This window comes from Thunnus thynnus, chromosome 1, assembly GCF_963924715.1.
Source record: "Thunnus thynnus chromosome 1, fThuThy2.1, whole genome shotgun sequence".
Taxonomy (NCBI): Eukaryota; Metazoa; Chordata; class Actinopteri; order Scombriformes; family Scombridae; genus Thunnus; species Thunnus thynnus.
Window position 1 is genome coordinate 24,964,296 of NC_089517.1, and position 16,344 is coordinate 24,980,639.

A 16,344-nucleotide genomic window follows, 5' to 3' on the forward strand; every position below is an offset into this window, starting at 1 on the left:
GAGACACAAACCCGAAAAGAGTACACCCAGAGCCGTTTAGCAAGCATAGAGGGAAAAAAATCTGCTTCCACCAAGTGCCAAACAGAGATTAGGGGATGCTGTGTGAAAAACAATTTAATTCTTTGGGATATTTGCTTAATGTATCTTTGAGCGGTATTAAAAGATCGGCATCAGCGGCAGCTCGCCGATCGGCTCTGCACACACGGTTTGCTGCGGCGCCGGCGTTTGCTCTAGAGCTCATTTCAGTAATCTCACCTGCTTAGGCCTTTATCTTGGTAGAACAATTTGGTGCCGGAGTAAACATGGAGCCAGCGATGGAGATCTTCAGAAGGGGGAGGGGATGTGGCTGTTACTGTGGGGACCGTGGTGATGGCCAGGGGCTGGTAGGTTTTACATCTGAGCAACTCGTATCTGAAGGGGAAATTTGAATAAAAGAAAGCACACACACATGGTTGGATGTTTAGGAATGCATTAACACACAACACATGTACAGAATTATGTGCCAATATGAGCACACAGACACACGCTGTACCCACATATGTATGCACACATGCTTGCATACGCATTCATTCATGCATATAGACACACGTACACACTTGCACACCAATTTCAACCGACTCTTCTCCTTATCGCTCATTTCGTCCTCTTCTGCTGTTTTTCATCATCTCTATTCTTTTGCGTTCACTGTATCTCATCCCTCCCTCCCTCCCTCTGTTGTTTTTTTCCTGCAGGGTTTGTGTTTTCCTCTCCCCACAGTGATGCTAATTTCTGCTGTAATCAGAAAAGAAGGGCTTAATGCCACCTTTTAACCAACCCACTTAGACAAACACACAGAGCTGAGCAGAGCAGAACAGACAGACGGGCTCATGCATTTTAATCGCCTGCCAGGAAAATGGACCTTTATTTTAGGCCTAATTGTTGACAGAGTAGAACAGGACAGAACAAAACGGACCAGAATTTGCATTAGGAATGAGAAAACACTGATTAAAAAATGCACAATACTTAGCTCATTACCAGGGCACTCATGTTAGCAGCTTGTTAACGTGTTCCTATCTGCTTGTTTGCTGAAGTTTTTCAGCGGCAATTGAACATTTCCTGAACGTGTCTCTTAACGAAACATGCTGTAGATTTCAGTATTGACTGTCTGGTTTCTAACTTTGTGTTATACCTAATGAATAAAAAAACAGGCTCGATACAGATTATGTAAAATGATGGTTTCACAGATTGAGGTTCACATTTACTAGCTCTTCATAATTAGCATTGGATTTCTGATACACATTTGCTTGTACAGAACCATTTAAAACGTTCTCTCTCTTGCACTTGGTTAAATTCTGGCAACCATTGGAAAACAATAGAAGCAATTTGCTGGGTTCTGTGCATGTTCAAAGCAGTTACGCATGTCTGATACATAGTTGATATGTTGACTGAATCATATCAACTATGGAACCAAGTGTTAACAACATTTTCTCAAAATTTTCTGATCAAATGCTTTGACAGATTGCTTGTTGAGATTGCTGCTGTGGACAGGTATATCTGATCACACTAACACAATTTTCACTAAGTCAGTAAATGTGAGCATTTAATGAAAACCAGTAGTAATGCCTTACTTTTCCAGGTACTACTGCGTACTGGGAAAAGCAATGTTAGTGATTTCTGAAAGCATAATACGTTACTCCCAACACCGACTGCCCTGTCTTCATTACAAATCAAAATAGATATTCCTACGCAGTACTCATTTCAAATTCCTCTGATTCTTTTGTACAAGTGGTGCTATTGGTCAGATGCAAGTTGCTTGAGTTGATGAGAAAGAAAAATAAAGTATTTTTTCTGTGATGGTGCATCTTCGCATATGAGTGTCTTGCCAATATATCTTTGACTAACATCAAGCTGCACTGTGGAATGCAATGAGTGGCGGCCTACGATTCATACAAGATATCTGTGCCATCACTGGTAAGAAAAAAACATATTGGTGTTGTCAGACACAAACCCTGTTTCCTCTGTAATACTTATGTTACCTGATGTTAGGTCCATTTGGCCTGCTTGGTGGTTGCCAAGAGATGGCCAGGAAGGACTCACTAACTGCCACTACTGACAGTGGTGCAAGGCCTTGGGGGCTTGCAGGTAATGTGGTAGCTAGAGTGGGCAGGCTTTCTGTGCATCCTCCAACCTGTCCACCTCCCTTGGAACACGCCAACACAGTGATACTGTAGTTCGTATATGGAATCAGGTTTGTTATTGTGACGTTGAGCTCAGATGCAGTGCCACTGTCATGGAAGATGCGGGGTTCTGGGAGCCGGATCTCATAGCCATGGATTTCCCCATTGGGAATAAGAGGAGGAGACCATATGACCTGAAACATAAGAGTGTTAGATTAAAGTTCAGTGCACTCCTTTTAAAATACAGTAGTCAGATATATCAGAATAGTACAGAGGAAACTAAAGGCCTTGTTCACTTAATCCTTTCTAACTGCCCTATCAGTATCCCAGAAAAGCCTTCTCATTGGTTGGCTGGGCATTCTAAACGTTCTCGGCATGCTGAGGACGGCAGAAAGCTTTTAGATGGATGAACTACAGGAAGTCATGGCATAGTGCGTGCGTGTGCGTGTGTGTAGAGTTTGCAGCGTGTGCTGATGCAAACACATACGGTATCTGCATCATAGTGTGGATGCGTGTGTTGTCGTGAGTGCTAACAGTGCGATCGTGTACGTAGTATCCCTGTGTGCATGCATCATCACACGTGTGTGTCTGCTATCAACTCTCTTGTGGGGAAAGATAACCTGACTTTGACTTGAGCAGAAGATTCCGTTCATCACATTTAAAACAGGGCACACGCACACACACAAATGCACGCACATGGACAAACACCATGCTAAAATAATGAAAGCGGCTGGTAATGGAATTGCTGCATGCAAAAACAAAAGCTTGCTGTCGTTGAGCACTGCATCTGATTTGGAAACCGTTCAGTCCGTCAGCATTTTAGAGTAAGGATGAAGGTAACTGGCACACACACAAATGATAAAACATACACACACAGACACACACAAAAACACCCACACACACACAGACTCTATACGTGTGAATTCAGAGATATCTATACAATAAATGTTTCATTGATACATCCACGTCCACATAAACACAAATGCAAATGCATGCACAGTTACTATATGCTAGCATTCAAAATGTGCACACACATACACTTGTGTTGGACTGTGTGCTATAACACACTTATGAAGACAAACTGTCATGTACAATAACTGATCAGTTCAGAGCTCGTTGAGACTCATGAGTTTAGGTGATTAAGTGCTCAATGTTGAGGAGAATATTATGAATGAATGTCAAGAATAATTATTTCTCATACAACCTTGATATTCATTTAACAAGTGACACCGTGAGGTGATACAGGACACACACACACACACACGCACACTGAGCCATACACACACACAGCCACATATGGGCAGGGTCATGTTGAGTTAGGTAGCTCATTTCCCAAAGTGCGTGTTGGGTGTGCTTTGTGGTGGAAGTCATTTACAGATTGAATAGCCTGATGTAATCTAGAGATGGTGAAGACAGCAGAGACCCTGGGCTGACACAGACCACTGGGGCTAAGGCCAGTACAGTCTGTGTGTGTGTGTTTGTATATGTGTTTATGTGTATATGAGTGAGAGAGAGAGATGGATGATAAAGTTAAGAGTGAGAGAGAATCGGTGTGTGTGTAAGGACATGGTGTATGTGTGCATGTCTTTGTGCATTTGTGCTATTACATTCCGAAAAAAAGGTATTCAGAGAGTGCCGAATTTTACAGCTGACAATACAATTCAACAATTTAATTGTACATGTGTCAGTGGTATCACTTGAGTATTAAATTTATGTCGGCATTGTGCAAATGCACTGTAAACATTTGAGATCAAATCCCCAAACGTATTTTTTAAAATGAAAATAATATATGATGGACATCATAGATGTGGACCACAGTCTGATTAATATGCCTCATGGACAATTAACTAATCATGTAATAAGCATATAAATAAAAACAGCTATTTTGGTAGAAATAATGAGTGAGAGAATGAAAAATGAAGCCCTACTATCTGTGAATCAAACCGACAAAAGAGCAGAGAACCAGATGGACCTTTAGATTAAAACAGATAACACACAGATGAAAAAATGCAAGAATTATAGACTCTATCTGAGCCGTGGTCTTGAGTCACATGACTTGACTCAAGTTACAAATCTAATGACTTTAGACACGGCACAACAAAATCATAAAAGATTTGCAATTGGAATTAGACCTAAACACGTTACGCTTGGACTTTAACCTTTTGAATTGGAATGAGTTGATATCCTCCAAATATAAATAAATGTATTATAAAAAAGTGTGCATTGAATCAACTCCTGACAATGGACACAACAAACCCATCCAACAGCAGCCAATCATGTTGCACAGGCAGGAAGGTGCATTTGGTGGTGCAGAGCAGCACATTGCCACATACAAATTCAGGTAAGTAGACTTCTACTTAATTTATCATCTGCCACTCAAAATGACAAACTTCTCCAGCAGCAGATTATATCTGTAAACATTAGCCTACCATAACACAAACCTGTTTATAATTATGTTGCCCCCCAACGCTGTAGTGTTTCTGCCTTTTCACAGTCAACAAAAAGTACAGAGCTCAGAGTAAATCGTTGAATTTTAGTTATTTTGTTGAAAATTGAAGACAAATTAATTTAATCAGGATTCAGATTTCATGCAATGCTATTGAACCCCAACCCAAGCTAATGTATGTAGAGTGTATTTTCTAAATTTGTTTTATATGTAGGCCTTTCCAAAGCTGTGTAACATGCTAAACAATGTGCTAGATGAACAGTAGCTAGCTAGCTAGCTAGCTAGCTAGATATGTACTTAGCCATCTCTATACTAAACATTTAGTGCAAACTGGAAATCAACCTTGTGATGTACTAAAATCTTTAACGAAATCACTGAAGTATTACTGATTCAAATGTGTTTACAACTCTTCAGCTTGGATTAACTTGGACTTGTAGAGAGGGAGAAAATTGAAGACAATACAAAGGGATCTGCAAAATGCAGCTAAAGGCAGCAACGGAGGAGATGAGAGAGATAAAAGTATGTTTGCGTATGTTAGCAATTAGATGGGATGTCCAGTAGAAGTTAAACCAGTGCTTGGGCATGTTAAAAGGTTTTAAAAAAATGTATCCTGTCATGACACTGTAATGGAGTCTGGAAGAGAACCTTTTGAGCAGCCCTGCTAACAGACAAACAAACACAGAGGAGTAAAAACCCCTACCAAAGTTTTTACCCCTACCAAGGAAGATGGTAGGGGTAAAAACATACGACAAAGACAAGAGGGCTAGTGTAGTTCTTGTTTTGTATGTCAGTGCCTTACCACCCCAAGAAACTGGAACAGCATGACAAATGACAAAGCTGCCCAATCTTTCAAGGATGGTTGCCAATTCTATGACATAAAGGAAGACAGTATTGTCATTGAACTGAAGGTGTTCCACTCTTCCTATGCTCTCCATACCAGCAATGTCCAAGCTATGCTTACGCACATTAAAGAAAATGATGTGAACACAGTCTTTCCAAAGCTGACAATACTCCTGAAAATATATGCTACATTGCCAGTGACAATTGCATCAGTCAAGTGATCATTCTCCAAATCGGAGCTGATCAAGAACCAGCTTAGAAACAGATGTGGAGAGGAAGGATCTCAGATGTTCTGCTGTTGTCCATTCAGAGGGAAACCCCAATTGACCATAATGAGGTCATTAATACTCCTTTTATTTCACCAGTCTTGCTCCTGGATTCCCTAAGAAGACCAGTTCCATAGTTCCATGTTTTTACTACAGATGTGTTTGAGAAACATTTAAAACATTATGCATTCCCTGTATTTTATTACAGGGATGTTTGCAAAGTTAATGTTTAAAAAGTAAAGCCAGGGGCACATAATGACTTGTTTAGGACTCAAAACACAAAGTTGAGGACTTGGACTTTACTTGGGACTAGTTGGTCTTGACATGGGACTTGACTTGGAACTTTATACTAAAGACTTGAGACTAAATTTATACAGGTAACAGAAACTCTTATTCTCCAGTTGTACAAATATATATTTTGGATGCACATAGCAGAATCAACTCAAATTAGTGAGTTATATGTGGCAAAACATCTGAGTTTGTGTACAAAAACAATTCTGTTTGTAACTGTGATCTCACTGTGTGAAAGAGAAATTCACTGGGCATCCTAATTTTGCTCTTTGCTTTGTTTAGTATTAGTTGAGCAACAAAATGACCTTGGAACAGGAAACCAGGCTGAACAGAGAAATAAAGGTGAAAGTATAAATTGACAAAAACTGAAAAAGATGGCAGTCAGAGTCATGCACTGTTAAAAACTCCCAACTGTACAGCAGTATCATCAAAGATCTCTCTCCCCTGGGGAACCAGAAACACATAAAACACCTGAAACCACCTCACAGCTTCATATATATCCTTATTTAAACAGAAGGATAATATACAGGTAAACACATTCAGTAAAAACACAAACTATCTACCAACATAAATACTAGTCATTCTACTTGGCTTACAACAAATTATAAAAACTATGCATAAAATTGTTAAACAACAAAATGATAAGAAAATAAATTGTTAGAAAGGCTAAGAATACATTATATAGTATTTAAAATGATTAGGGAAATCCAGAAAGGCAGAAGAGACTGGAAGAAGGCCCACATAACAAACATGCAAAAAAAGAAAAATGGAAAATGGGATAATGGTGAGGAAAAAGTGATATGCAGTGTACAGGAGCACGGTAGAAAAGTAGCCATTTAGAGAATGAAGGGAGATACTCAAAATCCTCTGTGTTGTCAAGGTCAATTGGTACCCAGGAAACACCCTGCCTGCCTGTCCAATTAGCAACAACCAGGAAGGAACACATTCCTTCTCGCGCCTGTGACCCCTAAAGCTGTGCTGCTGCTGAGATGACAGGGGTGGTTCTGAAATGATGACAAGCATTAGCATTTTTCTGCTGTTAGCATTAGTGCAGGGTTGTGAGTGCATGCATATGTGTGTGTATGTGTGTGTGTGTGTGCATGCATACAATATTGTTTCTGTGTCTTTCGCTGATAGGCCTTGATGTGGGATTAGCCAGTGCTGGAACTTAACTCTGGCCCCTCCTTAAAAATGGCCGACAGGAAGGAAGCTTCGTCAGACAGGGTCACAGCCCCTCCCATTTTCTGAAGGGGACCTTGAGTTGAATGTTTTTATTTCTCATTAAATCCCAAGACAGAGGAATCAGTATGACATTGCTTTGTCTTTTCTATGCTGTCAAACTCAGAGTGACCGGAGAGATTCTCAATAAAGTTGCATTGTAGTTTTTTTTGTATTTTCCATTTAAAGACACTAAAACACTTTTTTTTGGTGTTTTCTGAGATACTCAACATTCTATCTGGTTAATGTACTATAAGATATTGTAATTTACAATCAGTAGCAGCATCGCCAGCATGGATTATATTTGCATGCTTCAGCCATATCAGGGAAAATGTACAACTCATACATATAGTACCAGTCAGAAGTTTGGACTGGACACAGTGAATGGGAAAGTGTGTTGATACTTTTATATATATAGGTACCTCAGTATTGAATTTACTGAAAAACACAATTTATTTACATTAATTTTTTTCCCTCTCATTCCAGCTCCAAGAGTATTTCGGTGAACCTGTTAAAAATCCATGGTCATAATGTCTCCTCACCTGGAGTGTCTCTGGCTCCAAGACATTCACCCTTGGTGGACTGAGACCAGCTGGCCGAGAAGGTCTGGTGGTAATATTGACCCAGGGTCCTGCAAGTATATATCAATACGTGAATACATGATAAAATATGCAACTGCCATACAACAAGTCATAGGCCTCTGGTTTGATAAGGGGACACATTCATTTTTAAGACACACAGTTGTGGAATTCATTAAGACACTTGACAGCGTAAAACACAAAATACAAACATCTTGGCTTGATTCAATTTAATTTCTAATGAGCTCATCATTAGTTTTACCTGTGGTGCTGCCAGCCTGGTTATGGAGCACAAGTCGATACTGGTAGCTAGTCCAGGGACTAAGAGCTGATGAAGAGTCCAGGAAGGAAAGAGGGGGAGGGTCAGGTGGAAGATAGCCTACTGTGGAGACTTGTTTGGTCCCTGCAACTCTGCGCTCAATCACCCACCTATGTCCAGCACAAGATACAGTACAAAAAACACAGATATTCAAACACAAATATGAGTGTCACAGAGGGATTGAAGCATATAGTTTGTGATCATCTCTCACCGCTCCAGTGGTCCATTGCTCCACTCTGGTGCACCCCAGGACAAGAGAACAGAGGTGGGTGTGTCAGAGTATACGTGAGGTGCAGGGAGCCCTTCAGGGGGAGCTGGGAGGGTTTGAAAGTGCTGAGATGTCCCAGACACTGAACAACCCGCACTGGTACAGGCTGCCAGCTATACGTTGGAAAACAATTTTGTAACATTAAAATGTGATATCTAGTGTTATCATTGTGAGGCCAGCAGTTTTCTCAATTAATCACACAAATGAATAGTGAAAAGAACAATTGAATAACATGATTTATTCTGTTATTATTCTTCAGTCAATAATCTTTAATTCTGGCACCATCTGCAACCATGCTCCAATAACTATTAAAAAAATGGAATGAAAATGGCAAAAAAAATAAAGAGTGCAATGACATTTTGAAATTAAGTCTCATCTGTAACTGCAAACATATGATGATTCAATTGCCAAGAAAAACATCTAGTTATTGTGTTTATATTCATTATTGGAGCAACAGTCTGGAAAAGAGACTAACAATTGATTATGATACTTTAATTGTATTTATGTATTTTTATTTTTAATCAGGGTTTTTCCTGCATAGAGGATTTTTTTGCGCTCCCCAAAGAACCATCGCCAAAGGAAAATCACCAGCACCAAAACAATAAGAACTGAGAACAAATATAGCAAGTCAAATCCTCTCCGAATGTGTTTAATAGCAATTGATCAAACAACTGTTGAACAAGCAGAACATAACCTTAAATATGACATCTTTGGCTTCCAGCAGTCAACTCCCCTTTCATCCACAGCCGTTATATTTTACGCATGCGGCTAGGGATAAATGCAGCAGGCCAGCTAAGCTGTATTGTTTTGATTGGGCCTGAACGGTCCACTATGAGGCTAGCGCTAATGGGAGAGAGGACTTCCTGTGATTTCTGTCAAATAAGGTAACACAGACTCATTGCCTTTACTGTATGTGGATCGATCATGCTTACTGTTGTGCGTAGTCGCCCTCCCAATGCCCATTCTGAGCCAAGAAGAACCCTGATAATGTTTAATCTATTGCATTATATGATACAGTACTATTTATATCTACCATAATAACAAAGCAACATATTGTACCTGGAGATTGTAGGTCTGGTATGGCAGTAGGTCGAGGAAAGTGTAGCTAGTTGTGTTCCCTGGAACTGTGGCTGATAGAGGGGATGAACTTGAATCTGAAGCTGCACTAAAGGAATGGGAGATGAGTCTGTGGATTGGGTCTTGTTTTATAAAATGATCAGTATTCAAGCTGGTTGAATTGTATTCTGGGTTTGACAGTAAGAGGCTGGGGCTTGGGTTTACATTGGAGATGGTATTCGGTTCAGTGTGGTGGAATGAGCTGAAACCAGGGCCTCGGCTTGTATTGTTTACACGACTGGACTCGATCTGGTTGTCTTCTGAGATACCAGGTCTGGAGCTTGAGAAAGGGTTATTAGTGTGTGCTCTGACAGTAGATGTGGAGATGTGGCTTGAGCTGAGGGTGGTAACATTGGATGTTGGTCTGAGGTTATGCCTCGAGTAGAGGTATCTACCCTCAGTGCTGGGTGCTGGGCTTGGGTTAGGACCTAAGCTTGAGTTGAGGCTCATGCTGGGGCTGAAGACTGAGCTGCTTTTGGAATCTAAAGCAGAGATAGAGCTTGGGTGAAGATAGAGGGTATAATTGGTGATGATGCCATTTGGTTGGGAGGGAGGAACCCAGGTAACTGTCACACTACGAGGATGGAGCCCTGAAACAGCTGGAGTGTCTAATGCTCCTGGACCTGTGGGGAAAAAGAGAAAACAGATAAAGACAGAGAGCAACAGTGAAAGGTAAAGAGAAAGAAAAAGCAAGAGATAAACAAATTCTTTGCATGTGTGCTTAAAAAAGAGGGAGGAGGGGGGTTGTTCTAAAGCATTATTTGACACGTAACATCAAGAATGACATCAGAAGGACAAAGAGTGATTTTGCCATCTCTATTCAAGGGATTAAAATGAAAACTCTTGTTCTTTCTAAATTTCTCCCTCTGAGCAAACCAAGATTGTATTTATGCAGTACTCCTGACTGGTTGAATGTGAGTCTGACGATCTTTCAAGTGGGAAATCAGAGACTGAAGTGTAGGCCACTCTGAACTGCAGGGAACATTTTCACTCCTTTCAACAACTTTGCCCTGGTTTTGGCATCAATGCTTACACAAACAAAAACACAAATACATACATCGTTTTAGCAATTACAAAGAGGGATAGAAATTTGGCCATACAGGCATCATATCTGTGGTGACTCCTCACAAGACCTTTCTCTTTTTGCAGAAGCAGAGTTGTGGTCTCCAAGACCTAGTAGGTTTTTAATTTGAGTTCACTGTGTATTCATGTTTATCGCCATTCCCACTTCCTAGGAGAACCTTAAATTTTATGTCCAGAACGCAAAATGATCCTCACTAGTATGCAGGCAGAGAGACATGCACATCAGGCCACAGGCACACTCACACATATGACTTACACATGTACATGCACGGATAAGAAGCCACACAAGACTAGTCAGAGGGATATTTCACTCCACGGAAGCTCATTTGAAGGTAATGCCCCCCCTCCTCCTCCCCTTGCATTTACATCCCACTGTACTGCTCTATAATGGACACACACAGACGCATGTCCATATACATAGACACACACTCTTCCTACTGTAACACACGCACACACGCACACGCACACACACACACACACACACACACACACACACACACACACACACACACACACACACACACACACACACACACTCACATGCCCACATCCACAGTGATGCAGTATAGCAGTAATGGTGCTGTGTGAAGGGCAAGCAGATCAAGGTGACTGAGCGGACTGAGAGAGCGTGCTGCGTCGCTAAGTGCTACCGCTAACCGCTAACGGCTTTCCCAGATGGCAGTGTGTGTGTGTGTGTGTGTGTGTGTGTGTGTGTGTGTGTAAGAGAGAGACAGAGAGAGAGAGTGAAAGAAGATGAGCGTTTGAGAGTGTGCGTGCATGAGTGCATGAGAGATAAAGTGTGTAAGCAAGCATGTGTATGGGTATGTCAGCATGCATGCACATGAGACAGTAGTTGTGCAAGTATGTGTGTGTGTTGCAGACGATCTACTAACTGACAGGCCTTACTTCCAGCAGACTGTGATGCCAACATTCGACCCAGGATGTCCCAGTTCTGCTAAAAGTTTAAAATGTCTCTTAGTATATTGCTTATGAGACACTAATTCTTTTACTCATCCTTTAAGTTTTATGATGCAGTGTATCAGCACATCTCCCATATTTCAAATAGCCTGAGAGCACCCTATCTAAACTAATATAAATTATCATTTCTTCTTACTTATTCTTTTATTTCTCATTCCTTATTCTCCTTTTTTGACAAAACTGTATCTCCTATCCCTGTTGTGGATCTAGGTGACCTGACTTTGTAGAGTTAACTGCTGCAGTGAAGTAATGGATTGGATTATCCTGAGGTTACTTTAAGTCAATACAATTTTTAAATGCCCATGCCAAATTGTGAGTCCACTGGTATATAGAGCATACACCGACTGTAGAACTATTTCCTTCAAACTGTCACTGACCCATGGTGTATTTTGGCGGAAAAGCCTTTTAAAAAGTGTTTGATAAATGTTTAGGCACACACACACACACCCGCACACATATACATACACACACACACACACACACACACACACACACACACACACACACACACACTTTTCTATCTCCAACATAAATAAACAACAGTATAAAAAAACTGTGATGTAAAGCTTGGTTGATTTTACAGATCACAAATGCTCCCACCAACAACTCATCTTTCCTTCTGTCTCCATCTCTCTCTGTTTCTGTCCATCTTTTCCATCTCCCCTTTTCCTCTCTGTGACCCCTTCCTTCCCTCTCGCTCCCCCCCCCCTCCATCTCCCTCTCATTTTCTTCTTTCTCTCTCCCTTACTTGTGCTTTGTGTCGTGGTCTCTCTCTCCCTCTCTCTCTCTCTTTTGCTCCCTCTCTCTCTGCTCTCCCTGCTAAATAAACAATGCAGAGAGTTGACCTTTTGGGTTAACAGGTTTTTATGCTAGCTCTACTCAGCACTCACACTGATTCAATTACCACCAAAGGTTCACTGAACCCCACGAATAACCAAGGAGCCCATCTCCCTGTCTGTCTATGTGCATGTCTGCGTGCCTTGCTGCGTGCTCGTTCATCTTTGCAGGTTGGGGTGTCTCTCGACCAGTTTGTCTAATTAGACATTCTGCTTGACTATATTCTTCTCTGTCCTACTGTACTTCCTGCTGTCTGTCTGATCAAGATATGTTCAAACAACAGACATACAAATGGGAGCGATTAATAGAGAGAATGAGAGCCAGATCACAGATAGAAAGTATTTAACTGTAAATAATTTTACCACAAAGCACAATTAAGTCACCTTGATCCAGCCCACGTCACCCACCCGAAGTAACGCCCGTTGTTACCCCCCATTCCTCCCTCATTCCCTCTCTCCTCCCCTTCCCCCATGCTCCTTCTCCCTCTAAATGTTGAGTGTTATTTAGGCTTTACTGGCGCGTGTAAAATTCTGCAATTTGAAGGGCTGTTAAGTTTTTCAATTGAAATTTTCATTTAAGATGCAGGTGATGCTTTTTTTCCTTTTTTTTATTTTACTGACGCTTTACTGCTTTCTGGGTAGGAGGGAACGAGTGTTGAGGGAATGCGTAGCGACCCCCCCTCCTCTCTCTCTCTCTCTCTCTCTCTGTCTGTCTTTGGTTTTCTGACTCTTTCCTCTCTTCCTCTCTCCTGCTCACCTCTTCCGTTTTTCCATCCCTCATCCTTTCCCAACTGCTGTTCTTCTCCCTTGCCCCTCGCTCACTCCTGACTTTTCTCTCCCCCCTGCCACTCTCCCTATCTCTCTGACCTCACGCCTTTCCCTCTTTCTTCTCCCTCTCCCCTCATCCCGCCCTCCACACCTCCCACCATCACTCCTCCTCTCTCCAGTAAAACATAGTAGCAGAAGGCTAAAACAGGAGTGTGGGGCCGCCAAGCCTTAAATCACATTTATAAGGATTTGGTTAGCATAGTAATAACACAATCAACTGACAAGGGCTAGGAGAAGGGGAGGGAGAAGGATTGTGTGTGTGTGTGTGTGTTTGTGTGTGTGTCTATGCATGTGTACTTGAGGGTGTATACATGTTATGTAGGTTCTTGTGCATATTTGTGCGTATGTAAGGCTCAGTCGTGTATATTTAAGTGTGTACATCTGTGTGTATCCATGTGAAGAGAAGACGAAGGGTATTATTTTTAGCCTTGCACAGGGTCCTGTGCGTACATGTGTGGGTTTGTGGACGTGTGTGTATGTGGGTGACTGGGCTTTTGAAGGTGATTCGAGGCTCCTAGGAGTCATAATGAGGACAAACAGTGAGCTTTACTGTTATCAAGATGCTTACGACATGGTGTCAAAACGTGACAAGCAATACGGTGAGAATTTACATTGCATTTCATATCTTTACTTTTTCAACACATTATTTAGTGTCATTGCTGCTTTAGGAGACACTGAAGGGGGACAAAGAGGAGCAAGCGAGAAAGAGGATGATGCATGGCCAAGGTCACGAGCTTGATTTGTATCCATCGCATCATGAGTATATGCGATGTGCATTAGCCTTTAAGTAACCACGACCATCACAATACCTTTGAATTGTCAATCACTCAAATTTTTCAATATCAATTTTAGACGCTGACTATTTGGGAGTAATTTATTTCATTCCAGGCTACAAAAAGTTGCAAGGTAATATGTAGCTTTAGAAAAAAAATGTGCGTGATTTAAATCAGGGGGAATATTATGCTGCTAAAAGATCTTTTTTTTAAAAAATATTACAAAAGCTACAGTATACTTCAGCATGTGACTACTGAAGAATCACTGTGTATTTCTTCCCTCTGGTACATGTAAAAGAAAAAAAAAATCAAAAAGCAACATGTAAATACATGTTCAGGTAGTGAGCATCTAACAGTGTACATAAAATATTCTAGTTATCTCTTGATATGCAAAATAATGATGGAATTATGCTTACATTACTTGAATATTTCCTTGGGAACGCTAACTGGACAAAACACTGGGGAAATAAGGTAAAACATTATTTTATTAATGGAGTCACTCATTCATTAAATAACATGAATTCTTAGTGTTCTGTCATTACCTCTAACCTCATTTCTGTTGTTCTTTGTCCTTTACACTTCTTCTTTCACACTTTCACACTTTCTGCTTTAAGTTCAATTAGGTAAAACAGTGCTTTTTTTTTTTCTCGGTCTCTTACTCTCACTCACACACTCACAAAAAAAAAATGCACACACACACACTTACTTTCTAAGACTGCTTGGCTAAGATCATTTTGTCAAAACGGTTCTTTTAATCATACTCTCTATATAACACTCTATAACACAAATACACACATCCCGCTCACAGAAACACACCCACACACACACGCACACAGACACACACTCTCTTAGATCACTTAGCTGGTGTGAACATGGGAGTAGACAGAGAAAAGGGAGCTGTCCAACACGGCTAGAGTTTATGTTCACAGGAGCCGTCTGTCTGTTCTGCAGCGGCAGGAATTCATAGGGACCAAATTACATTAAAAAGATGGATATAAAACTTTAATGGAATGATAAAAAGGAAAGGAGGAAGCATGGGTCTCTCTCTTTCTCTGTTCTGTCATTAGCCCTCTCCTTTCTTCTCTCCCTCTTTTTTTCTTCAATTCCTCATTTTACCTTTTTGCTCTCTCCACTTTTCCTTTCACTTTTCTCTCCATTTCTTATCTTATTTTCTCTTTTCTCTCTATTTTTCCCCTCCCTCTCTCTCTCTCTCTCTCTCCCTGTGTTTCTCTCTCGTAAATACTTAAGGGGCTAGTCTGTCAAATAGAAGAGGTGAAACCCACTCTGCTCTAATGCAAAAACACAGAAAAAGAGAGAAAGAGGGAGAATGGAAGAGGTGGGACAAATGGAGAAAGACAGAAGTATGACAAAAATATAAGAAAGAGAGAAAAAAAAGAAAGAGCAATAGATGAAAAAGAGAAAAACAAAATAAAATAAATGAAATAGAATATATACTCAAATCCATATTGTTAATGAAGGTCTATGTCACAGTAAATTATATACTGTAAAATCAGAAACCTTGCAAGGTTACAGCTCCCACCTACAGAAACAGATCATGTTAGGGGGATCTCTTCCAAAAGTGGTAAAACTTGAATATCGCACCACTATAAAAAATAAGCACATATGATCTACTGTATATGTCGTTTCAGTATGTGTGAATGTGCGTGTCAGGTCATATTTAACTGTACTTGTGAATTTGTGAGTATGTATATGTCAAGGTTTTTTGCTCATTTAAAGTTTTATGTACCTGCATTTGTGTGAGTGAATTTATGTATGAATGCTGCTTTACTAAGACAACAAAAATTACAACATAACTATGGGCCTTACTATACATAAAAAACATTCTGAATGAAATGTAAAAGTTGTCTTTTTTTTGTAGTGTGTGAGAAGAGATTAAGAGGGGAATACAGCCTTTCCTCTCACTGCCAAGACGACCAGAGGATGGGTTTACGGTGACAAATTACACATCAGTGTTAGGAAAATCCAATCTGGCTGCACTTGGCTTTCTCCAATCTTAGTTTTAAATCCCTCCTTATTAAAAGCTTCTCTACCTTTCATGTATTCTATTATTATGGTAAAGGAATGTTTTATGCATACTTTAAAATAATTTAATATTTTCACATTTCAACAATAGTCTACATGTCCATGAACTGATGTTAGATTCAATTGTATTATGTGACATTTAATTATCAGCAATTATTGGAAATCATTATGACACAAGGAGCTGTGGATAGAAATAAGACACACACACGACTGTCGTTTCTTCTATGAGTACAGTTCCGGTTAAACAGAGATGTTTTTCTTATCTCCTGTACTTAAACTGTTACAGTGTATATGTGCTTTTAGGA

At 40.4% G+C, this 16,344-nt stretch overlaps 1 protein-coding gene across 4 annotated transcripts in view; it reads right to left on the reverse strand.

Moving 5' to 3' along the window:
- Window positions 1-16,344, reverse strand: part of ush2a (Usher syndrome 2A (autosomal recessive, mild)) — a 236,830-nt gene that overhangs the window by 86,516 nt on the left and 133,970 nt on the right. For all 4 annotated transcript variants that reach the window (XM_067592610.1, XM_067592634.1, XM_067592617.1 and 1 more), the window contains exons 50-55: window positions 9,442-10,121; window positions 8,326-8,495; window positions 8,058-8,224; window positions 7,760-7,848; window positions 2,016-2,350; window positions 256-411 (exon numbers count right to left, since the gene is read on the reverse strand). In XM_067592610.1, coding sequence (XP_067448711.1) covers window positions 256-411; window positions 2,016-2,350; window positions 7,760-7,848; window positions 8,058-8,224; window positions 8,326-8,495; window positions 9,442-10,121 — 1,597 coding nt within the window. The remainder of the gene's footprint in view (window positions 1-255; window positions 412-2,015; window positions 2,351-7,759; window positions 7,849-8,057; window positions 8,225-8,325; window positions 8,496-9,441; window positions 10,122-16,344) is intronic.